The sequence below is a fragment of the Bos indicus x Bos taurus genome, chromosome 1, assembly GCF_003369695.1.
Source record: "Bos indicus x Bos taurus breed Angus x Brahman F1 hybrid chromosome 1, Bos_hybrid_MaternalHap_v2.0, whole genome shotgun sequence".
NCBI classification, from domain to species: domain Eukaryota; kingdom Metazoa; phylum Chordata; class Mammalia; order Artiodactyla; family Bovidae; genus Bos; species Bos indicus x Bos taurus.
This window is the reverse complement of record NC_040076.1, coordinates 145,475,681-145,498,048: the sequence shown is the minus strand read 5'-3', so window position 1 is coordinate 145,498,048 and position 22,368 is coordinate 145,475,681. Positions and strand designations below refer to the sequence as shown.

The 22,368-nt window shown below is 46.4% G+C and overlaps 1 protein-coding gene across 5 annotated transcripts in view; it reads right to left on the bottom strand.

Annotated features, from left to right (window-relative positions):
* PCNT (pericentrin) overlaps positions 1-22,368 on the bottom strand; it is a 105,593-nt gene that overhangs the window by 22,041 nt on the left and 61,184 nt on the right. For 3 of the 5 annotated variants that reach the window (XM_027548296.1, XM_027548306.1, XM_027548334.1), the window contains 8 exons: positions 20,547-21,392; positions 19,948-20,139; positions 9,114-9,827; positions 8,123-8,219; positions 7,607-7,675; positions 6,174-6,328; positions 1,379-1,573; positions 44-217 (listed from right to left, as the gene is read on the bottom strand). In XM_027548296.1, the coding sequence (XP_027404097.1) occupies positions 44-217; positions 1,379-1,573; positions 6,174-6,328; positions 7,607-7,675; positions 8,123-8,219; positions 9,114-9,827; positions 19,948-20,139; positions 20,547-21,392 (2,442 nt within the window). The remainder of the gene's footprint in view (positions 1-43; positions 218-1,378; positions 1,574-6,173; positions 6,329-7,606; positions 7,676-8,122; positions 8,220-9,113; positions 9,828-19,947; positions 20,140-20,546; positions 21,393-22,368) is intronic. The other 2 variants (XM_027548315.1, XM_027548326.1) reach the window with 1 other exon arrangement.

Below are 22,368 nucleotides of genomic sequence, written 5' to 3'. Positions count from 1 at the left end.
CTGTGTCAGCACTGGCTGCGGGGGATGTAGGGGCACAGCTTACCTGCTCATGAACCACCTTCTCCAGCCTCTCGAGCAGGGAGCCGCAGCCCCCAGGGCCCAAGCCACAGAGCTGAGGCCACAGCTCCACTCTCAGCATCTCCCGCTCCTTCTCAAAGGCCTCCTGTACAGTCTGCAGGAAGTCTCCCTTCCAGTCCAGGCCCACGTTGGAAGATGCCTAAAATATCAAAGCAAAAAACCCATGTTCCTACAGACGCATCCTGCAGGTTCAACAGGACCCACCTGACTGACAGGGACACATGCACAACCTCAAGCACCCTGGACAGCAGGAGCAAGCGGTACCTCTGGGAGCAGAGAACCCCTCAACCCCAGCAAAGACGGAACACACACCAGCAAGCAAACCTCTTCCCACTGCTATACCAGAGCCCCAGGGCTAGGGGAGGCCGGATCCTGAGTGTGTGTGTGTGTGTGTGTAATGAGCCCAGGGGCTAGGGGAGGCCAGGCCAAGTGTCAGTGTGTGTGTGGGTGCATATGTATGTGTGTCCATGAGCCGCAGGGCTAGGGGAGGCCAGGCCCCGAGTGTGTGTGTATCTGTGTGTATGTGTGTCCATGAGCCCCAGGTTTAGGGGAGGCCCGGCCCTGAATTGTGTGTGTGTCTGTGTATGTGTCTGTGTACATGAGCCCTGGGGCTAGGGGAAGCCAGGCCCTGAGTGTCTGTGTGTGTCTGTGTATACATGAGCCTGGGACTATGGGAGGGCAGGCCGAATGCGTGTGTGTACACGAGCCCCCGGGCTAGGAGAGGCCAGGCCCTGAGTGTGTCTGCATATGTGTCTGCGTGTGTGTACACAAAGCCAGGCCGTGTGTTTGTGCACACACACACGCAGGTGCATCTATGTGGTCCATGTGTGGGTGTGTGTGTGTGTGTGTGCAGGTGTGTCTGTATAGACCATGCATAGCCTGGCTGCCTTTTGGCGAGCTTGGGCCTGCCTGCACCCTTCCCCTAAAGCTCGGGGTCTGCCCACTGCTGCAGCCACGCTCCAAGGCCAGCCGGCTCCCTGTGCGTGGGGACTCAGCATCCGTGCTGAGTCTCAGTCAAGGAGTGGACACTGAGACCCTGTGGTCGCAGACCCCGTCCCCACACCCATCTCCATCATGAGCTGCCAGCAGAGCTCCGTCGCGCCTCTTCACCCAGCCTCTCCTGCCTGAACAGGGTCAGGAAGGTGCTGACATGGGGCTGGAGCCCAAAGGATGCGAGTGAGAGAGTGGCTGACCAGGCATGGCCTCCCCGCCTACCGCTGACCTGCCTCTTGTCCCTTTACTCCCATTTCTTGACTGGTCCATGCCCACTGCTTCTCTTCTTTACCTTGAAGGCCTGTACCTTCTCTCCCTTCTGGGATCCTGGGGTGGGATGCTCCCTGGGAGCAGGCACTGCCTCCAGCAGGCCCTGGCCCCCCACTGGAAGGCACTCGAGGCGGGCGCTAGGCTCGCTCCTGCTCAGGATGTGGGGGGGTCCTTGGTATTCGGACAGGGCCAGGATGTGGTGGCTCTCATCACATACCATCTGCAGCAACGCCTGAAACAGATAAACATTTCAGAAAGAAGGAAAAGAGGCGTGAAGCCTCTCACCATTGCTGTCACCCATGAAGGCTCACCAGGCTGCCCCACAGCCTTTGAACAGAGTCCACTGCTCTGACCAAACTTTCCTCCTGTAACAGTCAGAGGAAAAGACAGAGGAACCAGAAATCAACTTGCAAACATCCACTGGGTCATAGAAAAAGCAAGAGAATTCCAGAAAAACATCTACTTAATTGATAAGCTAAAGCCTTTGTGTGGATCACAACAAACTGTGGAAAATTCTTCGAGAGATGGCAATACCAGACCACCTTACCTGCCTCCTGAGAAACCTGTATGCAGGTCAAGAAGCAACAGAACTGGACATGAAACAACGGACTGTTTCCAAATAGGGAAATGAGAATGTCAAGGTTGTATATTGTCACCCTGCTCCTTTAACTTACATGCAGAGTACATGGTAAGAAATGCCAGGCTGGATGAAGCTCAAGCTGAAATCAAGATTGCAGGAAGAAATAACAATAACTTCAGATATGCAGATGACACCACCCTTACGGCAGAAAGTGAAGAAGAACTAAAGAGCCTCTTGTGAAAGTGAAAGAAGTGCAAAAGCTGGCTTAACATTCAACATTCAAAAAACTAAGAGCATGGCATCTGGTCCCGTCACTTCATGGTAAATAGATGGGGGAAAAGTGGAAACAGTGACAGATTTTATTTTCTTCAGCTCCCAAATCAGTGCAGACAGTGACTGTCAGTTCAGTTGAGTCGCTCAGTCCTGTCTCTTTGTGACCCCATGGATTGTAGCACACCAGGCTTTCCTGTCCATCACCAACTCCCGGAGCTTGCTCAAACTCATGTCTATCAAGTCGGTGATGCCATCCAACCATCTCATCCTCTGTGGTCTCCTTCTCCTCCTGCCTTCAATCTTTCCCAGCATCAGGGTTTTTTTCAATGAGTCAGTTCTTCCCATCAGGTGGCCAAAGTATTGGAGCTTCAGCTTCAGCATCAGTTCTTCCAATGAATATGCAGGACTGATTTCCTTTAGGATTGACTGGTTTGATTTCCTTGCAGTCCAAGGGACTCTCAAGAGTCTTCTCCAACACCACAGTTCAAAAACATTGATTTTTTTAGCACTCAGCTTTCTTATGTAGCCATGAAATTAAAAGACACTTATTCCTTGGAAGAAAAGCTATCACAAACCTAGACAGCATATTAAAAAGCAGAGACATCATTTTGCCAACAAAGGTGTGTATAATCAAAGCTATGGTTTTTCCAATAATCATATACGGATGTGAGAGTTGGACCATAAGGAAGGCGGAGTGCCAAAGAATTGATGCTTTCGAATTATGGTGCTAGAGAAGACTCTAGAGAGTCCCTTGGGCAGCAAGGAGATCAAACCAGTCCATTCTAAAGGAAATCAACCGTGAATGTTCATTGGAAGGACTGATGCTGAAGATGAAGCTCCAATACTTTGGCCACCTGACACGAAGAACTGACTCATTGGAAAAGACCCTGATGCTGGGAAAGATTGAGGGCAGGAGGAGAAAGGGGTGACAGAGAATGAGATGGTTGGATGGCATCACTGGTTCAATGGACATGAGTTTGAGCAAGCTCCGGGAGATGGTGAAGGACAGGGAAGCCTGGCGAGCTGCAGTCCGTGGGGTTGCAAAAAGTCAGACACGACTCAGCGACTAAACCACCACCACCACCACTGTCAGAGACAAGTGAATTTCTGTGTGAGCTGCTCCAAGAGAGACCCTATAATCCAGCGTCCCGCCTGCTCCCTCAGGTGGACACTCATTTCAGGGAAATCCACGGCCAGGTCAGCAAGATGCCAGGTGGCTCCATGGCTCTCTGGGACAAAAGCTGCCCTCCAGGAGGAAGACCCGAGGGCCACACAGTCATCTGTGCTTCGGTGAGGCACCTGCAGACAGTGCGAGGCTGACCACTGACTACTGCAGCCCTCCCATGCCTTAGCTCGGCCAGAGTCCCCACCACGGGGTCTGTGAGCACAGCAAGGGTCTTCCATACCACTGGGATTTGGAGGGGTGGTTACAGAGCCATGGGACACGGGACACACCTGCCAGCTGTCTGTCCTACACACAGAAGCTGAGAGCGGAAGGCAGCAGCCCCCACCCAGGGCCGTCCTCCTAGAAGCTGGGGCTACGACATCGTGTCTGGGCACCAGGACCGAGCCCATGGCATACACACACAGGCTCCACAAGGGCACCTTAGGGAAATGCAAAAAGAGCAACTTGGAGGCTTGTGAGAGAGAACAACTAGTCACTCAACTATAACAGAAATAGGTTTTTCCTCTAAATCTAATGATGCGGCTAAAAAACTAAAATATGCTGGACGCCACAATATATGTTTATTTTGAAAGCAGTCATCTTTAACACCCTAAAACAATTTCACATTAAAAAACAGTGTACATGACACAGAATGGATGCAAACAGCAGCCACAGGAAAGGAGGGGTGGGAGACGGATAGGGTCAAGTGGACAGGGAGCCCGCAGGCTGTGGGTTACATGATGAGAAGCCACATGTTCTGAAAAACACACTGGAGAAGAACAGTGGTGACGAACGAAGTCCTCTGCCCTCGCCACCCGGACCTTCAGCAGTGTCCCCAGCTTCAGGACAGGCCGAGCTGTGACTGCCTGATGCTCCTGAGACTCAGCCCCAGGGTGGAAGGTCCACATGCCCAGCTGAGGACTGCGAGGCAGGGCGGGGGCAGCCAGCGGGGAACGTGGCAGCGGGGCTCCGACCAACAGGACAGGCCGCCTCGGGGTGACCACTCCCGAGTTTCTCTCCCACCACCTCAGCGCTTCCGAAAAGGGCTTTGCTGAGTTTCTTTCTTTCATTTCTAATACCTAAGCATCAAATACTAAGTGTCAAAGCCTAAGCATAAAACATGGTCACTAACAACCAAATGGCTTCTTTAAAAATTAGGAATCCTCATATGAGGTTGCCTGGGTGGGAAACACTAACAGAAACGTGTTTTTTATGGTCTTACATCATATAAAGAGTTGAGGAATATAAAAAAAGAAAGAAGAAACAGCTACAAGATATTACTTCAATTACAATTCTTACAGGAATAAAAACAATATCATTTTGAATAGAATTTCAAAGAAAATTTTACTTAGCGTCAAAATTGCTTCCTTTGTGGACACTTACTACCTGAATAAAACAGGACAGTGGGGGCTCTCTCGTAGTCCAGTGGTTAAGAATCCACCTTGCAATGCAAGAGACATGGGTTTGATCCCTGGTTTGGGAAGATCCCACATGCCGTGGAGCAGCTAAGCCCGAGTTCCACAGCTACTGAGCCGGCGCTCTAGAGCACACGAGCCACAACGACTGAAGGACTGAAGCCTAGTGCCTGGAGCCTGTGCTCTGAATGAGAAGACACCCGAGCAGCCCACGCACCACAGCGAACAGCAGCCCCAGCTCGCTGCAACTAGAGAAAGCCCGCAAGCAGCACTGAAGACCCAGCACGGCCAAAGAATAAAAAAAAATCTTAAAAAAAAAAGGAATAGTGACATATTTACTTATTCAGCCAAGTTTACATCAATGGTTTTGCCATAAAAAGATTTCTAAAGTGAAGACAGAAGAAAAGTTCCCCCTGAATTCTGCCTTTCAGGGTAGGGGAGGCATTAACTGACCTTACTGTGGTCATTTCGCAACACAGACATGTAAATCCTTATGCTGTCATGTGTCAGCTAAGCTAGAAAAATGTTTATATTCTGCCTGCAGGTTAAATCCCTGGACGCCGATGGGGTGGCCCTCTCCTCATCGCAGAGAACCAGCTTGACCCGAGTGCTCCTCTGGAGCACAGCTGTGAGAGGCCAATATGGACTCAGCCCTGGGACCCAGGAGCTGCCCGGGGGTGGCTCAGGGTGACCGTCTGGGCTTCCAAAACAGAGACTCATTGGACACCCTGTCGTTCCCACCATCCTGAGAACAGTAGCAGTGGGAATATGGCAACATCCTGGGTGTGCCCATGCCATGCGATGCCAAACATGCGTTCTTTTTGGGCTGTACGAGCCAAAAGCAAAGATCTTCCTTCTCAAGAGCAAAGAACAGCACCTCATGGAGACTCAGGGAAGGATGAAAACACATCTCTGCGCCATGGGCCTGAAGCAGAGCGGGGTGGGTTCTCCTGAGCCTGCAGAGCGCAGCCCCTCCCACCTCTGCGGGTGCCCTGGCACAGAGCCCCCAGGTCGTCTCAGGAAAGCCTCCAAGGCCAAACAAACAGGAACCACAGCTGCTTCCCAAACAGGGTTGTGAGTTCCGACACCTGAACTAGACTCAGGACACAGATCTAGTTTTGTCTTGAGACTCATGACGACACTGTGCGGGCAGGCCCACTGTGTGCTGTGCTGTGACAGGCACTATGGGAGGCGCTGGCCCCCCAAGCATGGCCGTGGCCCCTCCAGTGTAGCAGGGTACCCACCTGGGACAACTGTCCTTATGACCCTCCCAACAGCAGCATCTCTCCTCCCAGAAATACAACACAAGGCACAAAGTCAGAGCAGGGCTGAGGCTGGTACAGCTACTGACGGGCCAGAGGGAAGGCCCCTTGAGCTGGCCCCTCCTCACAGCCACTACCTTCACTTGCTTCGGATGGACTTCCTTCTCCTTCATGGTGTCCAGCGGCCGTCGGCAGTCCCTGGGGGTGACGGGGGGCGCTGCGGGGCTGGCAGTGGGAGCTCCCAGTCTTCCCGAACCTTGGCTCAGTGGTTCTGCAAACTCCACACCACCACCTGGAAACACACTGCACAGTCAGGGCTGGACTGGCCCAGAAGTCTAACTTCTCACATGTGCCAAGGAGCACTCAAACACAGCAAAAGACAGGGAGAAACAGAGACTGAGAGAGTCAGAAGAAACAGAGTCAAGGCAGCTAACAGAAAACATCAGAAAAGCTAAAACTCCCAGAGAAGTGACAAGGGCAGTATCATTCGGGAAGGGGAATGGAAGCCTCACGAGAAAAGGAAGAATCAGAAATCAGAACAGAATTCAAATCGTAGGAAGCTTAAGAAGCTCTGAAACTTCTCTTGAATATGAGAACAAGAAAACAAAGATGTGGAAAAAGAGAAAGTTTTAAGTCCAGGAGGTCCAACATGTGGTCAATAAGAATGAAGACGACAGCAGAGAGGAAGCTCAGGGGAGACAACCCAGGGAGTAAGAGGCGTTCTCAGGTGGATGACACGCTCTGGGGCCAGGCGCTACACCCACCACATCCAGGCCCAGGACTGTGGGATCCAAACTCTGCAGGAACCTGCCTGCCTGCCCACCCACAGTCAAGCCCAAGCCTCATATCAGGAAGATGTCAATGTTCGTACAGAAAGCACCTCGCACACACTTTTCTCCAGAAGCTTGTAGAGAACAGAAAGGACGAGGGGTCTGACCCGAGGTGAGGACCACATCCAGAACACAGGGAAGGCCGTGGAGGGCAGCACACAGCCGCACTTGGACACATGTCCTTGAAGTGCAGGCTCTCTTGGCTGGTGATGGGGCAGAAAGTGCAGGCTGGGCTTCCAGGGATCAGGGCAGGAGGTGGGCGGGGTTTGTTGCCAGGAGGCGGAGACCTGTTACTTTAACTCGAAGCTGTGATTTAGGAACAAACACTAGAGTGAACCTCTGAAAGCTGAATGTGGTGTCCTCAGGACAGTGGACGAGAGGCTGCATGGGGACGCACCTTGCAGCCGCTCACACTGTTACATCGCGCAGCTGCTGCCGGGGGAAGCAAGAGCGTCAGCTGGAAAGAGCTGGCCCCGAGCTGCGAATGCTGACACGGCCTCCGATCTGGACTTCACTGCTGCCCTGTCATCCAAAGTGCCCCAGGAGCCAAGGAGGACTTCATTAAAACACCTTGAGGTAACTCACTTGTAAAAATCTAACAATTATAAAAGTGTGAGGTCAGGAGCCATGGTGTGGTGACCACCGCTGTGACGATATAGGCAGGACCACCAAGAACCATCGATAGAGGCTAAGTGGATCTGAACATGAGAAGAGACCATTCCAAAGTCTTGAAAACCTACCCAGGACACTTGGCTGTTCGGAAGGAACAGGATGAAGCCTGGCAGTACGACCACAGGATCTGAGCTGACCTGCAGGAAGAGCGCAGCACCATTACTGTGCTTCCAATTCCCTGAGAGACAGTCACATGCTCACATAGGCCAACAGGCCTGCCGAGGACCTCAGGGATCCTCACGGCCGGAGCTCTGTGCCTGGCACCTGGCCTGCATTCCAGTCTCCACCCCGCAAAGGACATCTGGATTCATGGTGCTGGCCGCTGCTAGTTTCTATAAAGGGCACTAACAGGACAAAACCTCAGGAACGTCTGTGGACTCGATGCTGCCTCTGAAACAAGTACAGTGCTGTGGACTGGACCCCGCGAAATACATGTGACCTTCTCAGGAACAAATGCCTTCAGGTCCTCAAGTAACAGAACACAAACCCGGGGGGAGACAGAGACAGAGAGAGATGCAGAGACACAGAGACGCGGGCCAGTCTGTGCTCTGAAACTGTAAAAACAAAGTTCGTGGCTGACTCACTTTTTCCATCGCTTTTTCCTTCTAACCCGAGAGGAGGTGATCGTGACTTTTCTTGAGAATCAAGAGATGTTATGATAAAATCTTCAACATCCTTCTCCTGTTCAAACACGTAGATTTTTAAATGGTCACAAAATAATAATTTTTATATCATAGAATTGAACTTCCCAGATGGAAACTTTCTAAGACCTCAATTTATCACCTTCCCACATAGAACTCAAACAGAAAAGGGTTCAAAGCTGGTGGACACAAAGTCATAACGTTCGTTTTAATCAAACTCATCTACATTTCTCTAGGAATATTTTAAAGGTTTCACTGGCAAATATTTTAGATTTTTAAAATTTTGCATGATGTGTGGGAGCATATGGATACAAAATGGAAGCATATGGATATGGAGTGGTAATACATGGATACTTCAAATTGCATGTATCCTATAATTTATTTTTCATCTAATCCAAGATACACAAAATCTCAAAGCTATGTTAGATAAACTGTAACCTAACCCCAAAATAATACATTGAAGTGTCCTTGAAACTGATCACATTATATGTAGAGCCTGTGAAACATGAAATACAACTGAAAATAAACCTAAAATACATATTCTAAACTAAGAGTTGATATGCAGACCACACACGAAGATGGGTTTGTGATGACACTTCCCAAAGCCAGTGTGACTTAGCAAACTCAGGCGTGCAGTGGATCTGAGTAAGGCTAATGCATTTCATGTACTGTTAAAAACAACCCAAGTGCTCTGGATGTTCCTATTACAGTAGATTTGGGTCCGTCCTGCAGAACGCTGACCATCCCTACACTTGCTGACCAAGGGAGTGCCAAGTGCTCACCCATGCCTGGCCAAATGGCCACATCAAGAGGTGAGCCAACAATGGCTGCAGCTGTGACTCCCCCGGCCACAGAGACACAGCCCAGTGTGAACAAACTGCCCTTCAGCATCCCATGGACCCAGATCAGGACAGAGCCTGGGGAGACCACTTACCACAGGCACCCGCTGAGCATGGTGGTTGGCAGAGGGAACGCCGTCTGCAGCTAATGGAGACCCCACCCACTTAGGGGCTGTTCCTGCAGCTGACTCGCCCGGGTAACAAAGCCGCCCCGACTGGTCAGCCTGGAGCACGTGGGTGCTTGTCCCATCCCAAAGCGAGGTGTCCAGGCTGTGCAGGCTCAGGGCATCTGAGCAGGGTGTCAGGGGCAGGTTGGGCAGGGGCTCAAGGGTTGAGTCCTCCCTGACAACCTCAGGGGAGCTCCAGGGGGACAGGCCCATCGTCCTGAGCACGTTCTTCAAGGGCTTGGACCCCTGGGAATGGGTGAGGTCCTGGGAGCACCCATGCAAGTGGCCCTGCAAGCAGAGTGACCTGTCCTGCAAAGTGACCTGCTCTCCCGTGGGAGCATCTGGCTCATTTCTTATCAATGAATCCGAATTTCCAGTGACTTCAGCTAGATCCCATATGATGTTAAATGTATCAATAGGAGGTGATTTGTCAGTTTCTTCACTGTTATCAGAACCATCACTCAAACCATCTTCTAAAGCACATGGAGATGCCAATGCCTGCTGGTATTTAAAGTCCTCCATCTCGATGTTTTGGAAGCTCATGGAACACACCAGATGGTTCAGTTTTTCTTGAAGTTGTTTCACCTGAGCTATGAGATCAACTTTCTGTAGCCGACAATCTTCCAGTAGTTTTCCCTTATCCTGCAAGTAAGGAAGAACATGCATACAGTAAAATGGCTGAATTTCATGTTGCCACATTTGCCTGTTATTTATGAGCTAATTTCAGAGACTGTCTGAACAATTAAGGCTGTGGTTCCATGATGAGCCCTTTGTCCCTCTAGACTCTTTACGATTTTAAGTTTTAAAAAATCCCATGAAGGGCTCAAAGCTTAAAACTTGTTCCCTAAGGTAACCACTGGAGAAGATCTGGAAGGATGGGAGGGCAGGCAGCACCAGGGTCCCCTTTCCCACCTGGATGACAGCCACTGGCAGAACATGTCCAATATGACTATTCTGGAAGTCTACAGTCTATTGAAGGACTAGAGGGTAACTGCTCTCAGCTCTTAGCACAGAAGCACCACCCAACCCCCAATCCTGGGGGCAGCTGTGCACGTGCCCTGAAGCATTGGCAGGAAGCAGGGTGGGCTGTCCTCTAAAAACTGGGAGTGGCGCTCTGACTGCTGCTTCTGATCAGAGGAGCAGAGACAGCCAGCCTGCTGCACCTGCCCACCTGGTGAAAGTGACTTCCAGGGGACTGAAAGGACTGGTGCCCTCTTATCCCTACCAAAGTGTTTTCCTCTTTGGGGAAAAATTTTAAACCTAGGACATTCAAAAACAACTGCACATGCAGAGGAAATTATAAAGTGACTACATGTGCCTTGGAAAAAGGAACAGGCTACGAAAAGATGTGAGAACCTAAGTTTATATCTCACCCTGATCCTCTGCACAGAGACATCAATCCAAAATAAAAATAAAAATAAAAATAACAACCCCACATGAACAACAACAACAAGAAAACAAATACTGAGAAGGAAGGAAAGTACGATTTCTAGGTTTACATTAGTAAGATTAAAAGGGTTCGGTGTTCAACAATAACAACAAAAATCACCAAAAAAAAAGGAAATAGGAAAGTATAGATCCTACACAGGAAAAAGTATGTCTACAGAAATCATCCCTGAAATAGACTCGATGGTGGATGAATAAAGACTCTAACACAACTGTCTTAAAGATGCTCAAAGAACTAAGGAAAATACAGAGAAAGTGTAAAAAAAAATTATGAACAAAATAGAAACATCAATTAAAAAAAAAATCACAAAGAAATTCTGGAGTTGAAAACTATAATAACTGAAATTTAAAACTCACTAAAGGGATTCAAAGGTAGATCTGAGAAAGCAGAAGAAAGAATTAGTGAATGTGAAGACAGAACGATGGAAATGACCAAGACCGGGAAGGAGGCTGAGAAAAGTAAATGGAGCCTCAGGCACCTGTGGGACACCACTAAACAAGCCAGCAGACACACTGATGGAGTCCCAGCAGAAGGGAGAGAGGAGGCAAAGAGAACAAACAGGGACATAATGAATGAACTTTCCAAATCGGATGAACGATACGAACATAAGTACCCAGGAAACTCAACCAACTCCAAGTAAGATGAACTCAGACAGACACCAGGACATGTCCTAATCAAACTCACACAAAGCCAACGTGAGACTCTTGAAAACAGCAAGAGAGAAGTGACTTGTTGTATACAAAGATCTTCAATAGGATTATCAACAGATCTCTCCACCAGAAACTTTGAAGGCCAGAGGACTGTGGGTCTGTATATTCAAAGGGCTAGAAGATGAAGAACTGTCAACTAAGAATCCTAAATCCAGCAAGACTCCTTCAAGAGGAAGTGAGAAATAAGACATTCCCAGATAAACAAAAGTTGAGGGAGGTTGTTACCACTAAGTCGTGCCCTGTAAGGAATGTTCAAGAGAGTTGTTTAGTTGCTAAGCCCACCAGACTCCTCTGTCCATGGGATTTCCCAGGCAAGAATATTGGAGTAGGTTGCCATCACCTTCTCCAGGGGGCCTTCCTCACTCAGGGACTGAGCCTGTGTCTCCTGCATTGGCAGGCAGGTTCTTTACCTGAGCCACCAGGGAAGCCTCCATTCAAGAGAGTCCTGCAGGGGGAATAAGAGAACCCTAGACAGTAACGCAAAGCTGTACAGAGATATAAAGATCTCAGTAGGTAAACATATGGGCAGTTATAAAATCTAACATTATTGTAACAATGGTTTCTAACTGCATTGTTTGTTTTCATCCTGATTTAAAAGACTAATATATATATATTCTTAAGTTATTAATCTAAAAGTTAGTATTACTGTAACTTTAGTTTCTAACTCCACATGTGTTTTCTACATAATTTAAGAGATTAATGCAATGAAAGGAATTATTAGTTTATGTTTTGAGGCACACAGTTATAAAGATGTCTTTTTATTACATCAAAAACCAAAAGGAGTGGGGATGGAGCTAAAAGGAACAGAGTTTATGTGTTATTAAACTTAAGCTGGTATAAATGCAAATCAGTATTTTGTGTTAGGATGCTAATTGTGAAAACAGCAATAGAACACACACAAAGAGTAATGAGGAAGGAACTTAAAAATATTTCACCATTTTAAGAAATTAATTAAATGCAAGAAAAGATAGTAATGTAGGAAATGAGGGATCAAAAAGAGCTGTAAGGCATAAAGAGAACAGCAAAACGGCAAAAGCACAGAATTCCTTATCAGCAACAATTTTAAATATAAATGGATAAATAAAGCGCTCCAAAAACAGAGACTGGCAGAGTGGATAAGAACATGTGATCCGACTCTCGGGCTGGCCGAAGGGCCACTTGCTTCTTCCCGTAAGGTGGCTCTAGCAGTGCTTAGTTGTGTTTAACATCATTCGAAACAGTTTTGTTAGACTGTATCGTGACTGTGTCATATCAGCACGCATTTTTAATAAAACATCAAAACTGGTGAATTTTTGTGTAGCCATTTTAATATTTAAGATGGAAGAAAAGCAACATTTTTGGCATACTATGCTTTATTATTTCAAGAAAGGTAAAAACGCAATTGAAAAGCAAAAGATTTGTTCAGTGTATGGAGACCATGCTGTGACCGATCAAATGTGTTAAAAGTGGTGACATTTCATACTGGACGTTTCTCACTGAGCAATGCTCCAAGGTCAGGCAGACCGGTTGAAGTTGTTACCAATCAGAGATATTAATTGAGACCAATCAACATTATGCCATGCAGTAGATAGGCGACGTACTCAAAATATCCAAATCAAGTGTTGAAAATCATTCATACCAGCTGGGTTATGTTAATTGCTTTGATGTTTGGGTTCCACATTAGTTAAGTGAAAAGAACCTTCTTGACCATACTTTCCCATGTGATTCTTAAACGTAATGAAAATGTTTCATTTTTAAAACAAATTGTGACAGGCAATGAAAAGTAGATATTGCACAATAATGTGGAATGGAAGAGATCATAGGGCTACTGAAATGAACCACCACCAACTACACCAAAGGCTGTCTTCATCCAAAGAAAGTAATGTGTATATGGTGGGATGGGAAGGTGGTCATTTATCATGAGCTCCTTCCAGAAAAACCAAGAATAAATTCCAACAAGTACTGCTCCCAGTTAGACCAACTGAAAGTAGCACTCAACGAAAATCAGTTCAAAATTAGTCAACAGAAAAGTCACAGTCTTCCATTAGGATAAGCAAGAACGCATGTTTCTTTGATGACCAAGCAAAAACTGTTCCAAACTGGGAAGTTCCAAATCATTCACTGTATTCACCTGACATTCCACCTTTGGATTTCTATTCATTTCAGTCTTTACAAAGGAAAAAATTTCAATTCCATGGAAGAATTTAAAAGGCAACTTTTAAAAGATAAAAACTTGGGAAGATGGAATTATGAAGTTGCCTGAAAAATGGCAGAAGGTAGTGGAACAAAATGATGACCACATTGTTCAATAAAGTTCTTGGTGAGAATGAAAAATGTTCCTTTTATTTTAACTTTAAAACCTAAGGAACTATGTGGTCAATTCAATACATGCTGTCCACAGAAGTTCACTTTAAACCCAAAGACACAAGCAGGTTGAAAATAAAAGGATAAAAAAAGATATTCCATGCAAACAGTAACCACAGAAGAGCAGGTGACCCTTTCAATGTAAATTTATTTATAAAATAAATTTAAGCCAAGAAAAGTTATGAGAGACAAAGAAGGAGATGGAATCAATAATAAAAAATCTCCCTACAAAACAAAGCACTGGACCTGATGCCTTTGCTGGTGAATTCCACCCAACATGTAAAGAAATACTATCAATCCTTCTCAAACTTTTCTAGCAAGTTTTGAAAAGGAGGAAGCACCAGGCCCAGATGAGTTCACTGGTGAATTCTACCAAACATTTAAGAAAGATATTATACCAATTCTTTGCAGTCTCTTTCCTAGCACAGAAGCAAAGGGAATGCCTCCTGATTCATTCTGTGAGGCCTGCATTACCTTAAAGCCAAAGATACTACAAAAAAATGAAAACTATAAACCAACATCTCTTATATTTATGCAAAAATTCTTAACAAAATGATAGCAAATCAAATTCAACAGTATATTAAAAGGGTTATACATCATAATTAAGTGGTAGTTATTCCTTAAATTCTACACAGGAAAAATCAGTTAATGTACCATGGTACATTAAACTCACATGTCATTTCAGTTGATGCAGAAAAAGCATTGGAAAATCTAATACCCTTTCACAACATTCAATTCAGCAAACTAGAAGCAAAAGGAAACTATGTCAACACAAAAGCCACGCGAGAAACCCACAGTGAACACCATACTCAAGGATGAAAAATTGAAAGCTTTTCCTCTAAGATCAGGAACAAGCAAAGGATGCCCAATTCCCTTCAACACAGTACTGGAAATCCTAGCCAGAGCAATTAGACAAGAGAAAGAAATAAAGGGCATCCAAACTGGAAAGGGAAAAGTAAAATGATCTATATTCACAGATGATATGATCCTACATGTAGAAAACTTAAAAGATTTCACAAAGAAACTGTTAGAACTAATGCATGAATTCAGTAAAATTGCAAGATACAAAGTCAGCATATAAAGTCAGCTGCATTTCTATGCAGGAACTATCTGAAAAAAATTAAAACAATTCCATTTATGACAGCAACAACAACAAAAATAATTTTTTTTTTTTAAAAAGGAAGGAAGAAAGGAAAAATTAACCAAGAATTCATCAAGGAGGTGAAAGACTTGTACAATGGAACTACAGATACTCTTAAAAGAAATTAAAAGAGGACGTAAATAAATGGAAATATGTCTCATGGCTATGGATTTAAAGGCTTAGTATTAAAATTAAAATGTGTCAATACCACCCAAAGCATTCTACATATGCAAAGCTGTTCTATCAAAGTTCCAAAGACCTTTTTTACAGAAATTAAAACACCCATTCTGAAATTCACAAGGTGTTTTAAAGGACCCTGAACAGCCAAAATAATCTAACAAGAACAAAACTGAAGGACTCAGTACTTCTTGATTGTAAAATTTATGACAAAGCTATAGTAATCAAAACAGTGTCAGAGTCTCATAAAAACAGACATATGAACTAGTACAGAAAGCCTAGAAATAGACACTTGCATACACTGTTATATGATTTTTGACAATGGTGCTAAGATCATTCAGTGGGAAAGGACAGTCTTTTCACACATGATGCTGGTAATACAGGATATTAACACGCAAAAGAATGATGTTGGACCCTTACCTAAAACCACGTACAAAAATTAACACCAAATAGATCAAAGACATAAAACTATAACACTCTGAGAAAACACATGGCAAAAGCTTCACGATGCTGAACTTGGCAACTATTGCCTGTATATTACACAAAAGATATCAGACAGATCAAAGACAAACTGGACTTCATGACATTTTTAAAATTTGTGCAGCAAAAGACACTGTCCATAGAGTAAAAATGCAACACACGAAATGGGAAAAAATATTTACAAATCATACACCTGATAATACATGGATCTTCATTATTTAACCAATACTTTAGTCAACTGTTGTGAAGAACTGACTAACTGGAAAGACCCCGATGCTAGTAAAGATTGAAGGCAAAAGGAGAAGACGGTGGCAGAGGATGAGACGGTTAGATAGCATCATCGACTCAATGGACATGAACCTGAGCAAACTCCAGGACATAGTGGAGGACAGGGAAGTGGGGTGTGCTGCAGACCATGAGGTTGCAAAGAATCCGACAGAACTTAGCAACTGAACAACAATAATACCTGAAAAGGGATTAATATACCCAGAAAAATATAAAGAACTCCTAAAACTCAATTAAAAGAAACCATACAACCTGATTCAAAATTTGCCATGATGAGACATCTCTCTAAAGAACATATATAAATGGCCAATGAGCACATGAAAAGATATTCAATAACACTAATCATTTGAGAAATGCAAACCAAAACTATAATTAGATACCACCTTCCAACCATTAGGATGACTACTTTACAATGGAACCTTCGTATACTTTTGAAAGAAATGTAAAATGGTACAGCCACTGTGGAAGACACTATAGTAGTTCTTCAGAAAATTCGCAATGGAATTATCACATGATTCAGCAACTCTAGTATTGGGTGTACACCTAAAAGAACTGAAACCAAGGTCTCAAAGAGATATCTGTACACCATGTTCACAGCAGCACTACTCACAAGTTAAAACGTGGAGGTACAACGTCCCTGGCGGTCCGGTGGTTAAGGCTCTGCACTCCCAACGAAGGGGGCTTGGGTTCGATCCCCGGTCAAGGAACGAGAACCCATACACCCCAACTACAGAGCCTGTGTGCCACAACTAAAAAGCCTATACGAAGCAACCAAGGAGCCCACACATAGCAGTGAAGACATCATGTGCAGCAACTGAGACCCAGACCAGCCAAATAAAACAATAAAAATTTTGAAAATGTGGAAGCAACTCAAGCATCCATAGACAGATGAATGGATAAGTATCAGTTCAGTTCACTGCTCAGTCATGTCCGACCTTTTGGAACCCCATGGACTGCAGCACACCAGGCCTCCCTGTCCTTCATCATCTCCTGGAGCTTGCTCAAACTCATGTCCATCGAGTGGGTGATGCCATCCAACCATCTCATCCTCTGTCATCCCCTTCTCCTTCTGCCTTCAATCTTTCCCAGCATCAGGCTCTTTTTCAATGAATCAGCTGTTTCCATCAGGTGGCCAAAGTATTGGAGATTTAGCATCAGTCTTTTCAATGAATATTCAGGACTCATCTCCTTTAGGATTGACTGGTTTGATCTTCCTGCAGTCCAAGGGACTCTCAAGAGTCTTCTCCAACACCATAGTTTAAAAGCATCAATTCTTTGGTGCTCAGCTTTCCTTATGGTCCAACTCTCACATCCATACATGACCACTGGAAAAATGATAGCTTTGACTAGATGGACCTTTGTTGACAAGGTAGTGCCTCTGGTTTTCCAATATGCTGTCTAGGTTGGTCATAGCTTCTCTTCCAAGGGGCAAGTGTTTTTTAATTTCATGGCTGCAGTCACCATCTGCAGTGATTCTGGAGCCGAAGAAAATAAAGTCTCTCACTGTTTCCATTGTTTCCCCATCTACTTGCCATGAAATGATGGGACCAGATGCCATGATCTTAAGTTTTTGAATGTTGAGTTTTAAGTCAACTTTTTCACTCTCCTCCTTCACCTTCATCAAGACGCTCTTAAGTTCCTCTTCACTTTCTGCCATAAGGTTGGTGGCATCTGCATATCTGAAGTTATTGATATTTCTCCCAGCAATCTTGATTCCAGCCTGTGGTTTGTCTAGCCCAGCATTTTGCATGATGTACTCTGCATATAAGTTAAATAAGCAGGGTGACAATATACAGGCTTGACATACTCCTTTTCCTATTTGGGACCAGTCCATTGTTCCATGTCTGGTTCTAACCGTTGCTTCTTGACCTGCATACATATTTCTCAGGAGACAGGTAAGGTGGTCTGGTATTCCCATCTCTTGAAGAATTTTCCACAGTTTGTTGTGATCTACACAGTCAAAGGCTTTGGTGTAGTCAATAAAGCAGAAGGAGATGTTTTTCTGGAACTTTTTTGCTTTTTCGATGATTCAACGGATGTTGGCAATTTGATCTCTGGTTCCTCTGCCTTTTCTAAATCCAGCTTGAACATCTGGAAATTCATGGTTCATGTACTGTTGATGCCTAGCTTGGAGAATTTTGAGCATTACTTTGCTAACGTGTGAGATGAGCGCAATTGTGCGGTAGTCTGAACATTCTTTGGCATTGCCTTTCTTTGGGACTGGAATGAAAACTGACCTTTTCCAGTCCTGTGGCCACTGCTGAGTTTTCCAAATTCGTTGGCATACTGAGTGCAGTACTTTCGTACCATCATCTTTTAGAATTTGAAATAGCTCAACTGGAATTCCATCACCTCCACTAGCTTTGTCTGTAGTGATGCTTCCTAAGGCCCACTTGATCGCATTCCAGGATGTCTGGCTCTAGGTGAGTGATCACATCATCATGCTTATCTGGGTCATGTACATCTTTTTTGTACAGTTCTTCAGTGTATTCTTGCCACTTCTTCTTTATACTTTCTGCTTCTGTTGGTCCATACTGTTTATGGATAAGCATGATGTGGTATATACATACAATGGAGTATTATTCAGCCTTAAAAAGGAAGGAAATTCTGACACCTGCCATGACATAGATGAACCTGGATAACATTATGCTTAGTGAAATCAGCCGGACACGGAAAGGCAAATACTGTGTGACTCCACTTATGAATACTTACAGAGTACCTCATAAACCTATATAGAGACAGACAGAAGAATGATGTCTGCCAGGGCTGGGGGAGAGGGGAAATGGAACTTACGGTTTATATGACAGAGTTTCAGTTTTGCAAAAGGAAGAGGGCTGTGGAGATGCATGGTCACACGTTACAAACATACCTGATGCCACTGAGTCACACCACACACAGACACAAAAAGGCAACTGCCAGAACCCATTTCAGTGGCAATTCACTGGGGACAGAAGTTTTTTATTTTTAAGGAAAAAAAGGCCTAGAAGGCTCAATACGCAAACACTGGAAAACACAAAATTGCAATTTATGGAACAAATCTACAATTTCCTTGTCAGTGTGTTAACTTCAAAAAATTTGGCAACCGGCTCATGACATCGCAGGGCTGAGCTTTAAGAATTCAGACAAATGTTCCTGACCCAAGGGCACTGAGACAAGTGCTCTAGAGTCAGTGGACGTTCTCCACAGAGTAGCTTTTCTGAAGGGGACGTGATAAACACACAACATCAAATTCAAGTTTTCTCTCTCAAAACTGCAGGCCTAAGTGCACAGTCCTATTGCTGGGCAAGTCAGACTCTCCCAATTTCCCAATACCAACATGGTGCACACGGCTCCTGCACATCCCAGCAGGTTAGGGCTGGAATACCAGCATGGTTTGCAGGGTCCACACCAGCAATAACGACGCTGTCAGCCTCCTTCCTGCCCCTGGAAAAGAGACGCTAGCTTTCTGGTAGCTTCTGTCTTGGGATCATAAGAGCTGACTCATTGGAAAAGGCCCTCATGCTGGGAAAGGCTGAAGGCCAAAGGAAAAGGAGCAGCAGAGGATGACATAGTTAGATGGCATCACTGACTCAGTGGACATGAACTTGAGCAAACCTTGGGAGTTAGTGAAGGACAGGGGAGCCTAGTGTGCTACAGTCCATGGGGTCACAAAGAGTTCGACATGACTGAGCGAATGAACAACAACAATGTATAATTATTACACGTTATACAGATAATAACGGAACAACAACTGTCCTGAGATCCGAATTTAAAACTGCTGAATCATGGATCACTCGCTCTTCTTTGCTGGGGAGCAATGGAAAACACCTAAAGTTCAACCAACCAACGCAAAGCCTTCCCAAGTGAACCGGAGGCTGGCCGCAAAGGTCATGTGGGGGCAGCGCAGCTGCGGGCAGCTCGCCCTCACCTGAAAAACCTTGGACGCAAGGCCTAGATCCCAGTTAAATCCTACCTGCACTGACTGCTCACTCTTCACAAGCTGCTAAGATGTGTATTTAGATTAAACACATAAGAAATTTCCAAATGGATCTGAACAGCTCTACCAAGAGCGATGGACCCAGAGGTGTTCCTGTCTAAAGTCTGCGTAACCTGTACCGTCACAGCAAAGACACTGAGGGGGTCTCTGCCCGGGAACAGCTCTCAGGTCCTGTGCCCCGCCCCGACAATGTCCCCAGGCACCTTCACTGCTCCTGATGCTCTGCCGCCGTCCTCCGCATGCAAGCGCATCTCCTTTTTCACTAAGAGCAGCTCAGACTCCAGCTGCTGCTGGCAGACTGTGAGTACAGATATCACGCTGTCCTGCTGGCTGGGGCGGGCGCAGGTCAGTGTAGGCAGGGCTTTGGCCGGCTGCAGGTCATCCTTAACTAGGCTCTACAATGCGTGGAGAAAACAAGGATGATGCTTATGAGCACACAGCCAAGGGCATCAGAAAGCCAGAAGTGCAGCAAGGCCCCATCGGGCTCCCAGCCAGCTGAGCCTGAGGGAAAGCCCACAGCTTATGACCAGAAGCCCACACAGAGTAGGAGATGAGGGATACACGCCCACAGCAGGCCAAAATGTGCCGGAGCTGGGGGACCCCATGAAGCACGGCCTCCCATAGATGTCAAGCAGCTGCTCAGCTCCCCGCATGCACTCCCAGTACCCGGTCTGCCCCCAGCAACCCCCTGCAGCCCCCCCCCACCCCCCCAGCTCCCCGGACACATCCCACCTTCCGACGTGCACCCAGCTCTCGGCACACACAGGCTGTGCAAGTTGTAGCCTGCGGAGAACAAACCCACCTGTGGGTCACTGCCACGGCTGTCAAGGGCCTGGGCCAGCTGCCTGCCATCCACATCCTGTTGCAATTCCTCACTGCAGGAGGTCTCTTTGCCCCTAGGCACCCAGCCCTGGGAACCACCCTCCCCACGCGCCTGCCGCTCGTCCAGCTCCTTCTGGCACTTGAGGAATCGCTGGTTGAGTGCCTGCAGCTGGCGGCTGAGGCAGACACACTGCTCTCGGAGTCGCTGTAGCTCAGGGGGCTCCCCACTGGCTGCCAGGAGCTGCTGCTCCAGGGCATGGCGGAAGCGGGCCACGGCTGCCAGAATGGCCTCCAGCTCAGCGGAGTGGGTGGACTTCTCCCGGCGCAGAGCTTCAATTTCTAAATCTCTCTCTGCGATCTTTGCTTCCCTGGCATGCAGGGCAGCTTCAAACTCGCGGATCTGGGAGGCTAGGCCCTCAGGCTGCAGCTCGGCCAACTGCCGTGTGGCCGCCTCCTCCGCAGCCTGTAGGCGCTGCTGGAGGGCCTCGAGGGCCTGGCTGTGCTGGCGCTCCTGCTCGGCCAGCCGCTGGCTCAGGGCCTCCTTGGCCTCCAGGGCAGCATGCAGCTCACCCGCCAGCATTGCAGGGGCCTCAGCTCCTTCAGCCGGGAGGCCCAGCAGCTCACTCTGCAGGCTCATGGCCCCACCTTCCCCGGCCTTGGGAGCCTCAGGCCCCCCGAGTGGGAGCTCCCTCTGCAGCTTCTCGATGACCTCGTGGAGCTGCTCAATCTCCTCAGCATTATCCTTCTGCAGCCGTGCTTGGTTCTCACGCAGAGTCTCAATAATGGATTTTAGCTCTTCAACTTCAGAACTTCTATTACACACAACCTGAAGGACAAGCACATTTCAGAGGGAAATTATATGCCTCAACTTCAGAAGTACCCCTTCCCACTTACCATTCTGCCTGAACTCATTCTCACAGAATGGAGAGACTTCACAACTTAAATTAGCTGTGGAAGTAACTAATAATGTCACTGAAGACATTAACACCTGAAAAAGAGAGACTTCAAGTGTGTCAAAATGGTCATAAATTTGTATCTGCAGCTGCTGGAACACTTCATCAAGGCCACATTCCATCACTGAGGCAGGCCCCGAGCCTGGCTGTGGTGATCCAAGGGAAGTCCTAACGTGGCCAAAGCTCAGCTGATGATATTACACACAAATGTTTTCACCACCTTCTAATTCATCATGTTAATGTTCGTCCCTCAGTCATATCCAACTCTTTGCAACTCCATGGACTGTAGCCTGCCAGGGTCCTCTGTCCGTGGAATTCTCCAGGCAAGAATACTGGAGTGTTCACCACCTTCTAAATGTCCATCTTCTTAACATCTACGCAACTATGGTTTGGTTTTCCCAAAGGGCATTTAGATTTTAGGTGTCATTCTAACACTAGAACAAGAATAAAAGCAAGAAGACTCGACAAGGGAGGTCTGCAGTAAGGAAGAATGTGAACGAGCCAGAGCTCACAGCACGTTTTCCACAGAGTGCACAGCAGGGATCTGGGGATTCAACTCACCAGGCATCAAGCAATGCTTCTACTTGTGCTGTTTAATCTAATTCTCAACAATGTTAAGACAGGAAACGTCATTGTCCCTATTTTAAAGGTGTGACAGCTGAAATGTAGATATGAAATATTTTGCCAAGATCACAAAGACAATAAATGGAAAATCAGGATTGAAATCTATGTCAATATGGCCCACACATTCCGTTCTCTTAGGATTACATCAATAGGGACTTTTCCTGGTGGTTCAGTGGTTAAGACTCCATGCTCCCAATGCAGCGGCCTGCGTTCGATCCTTGGTCA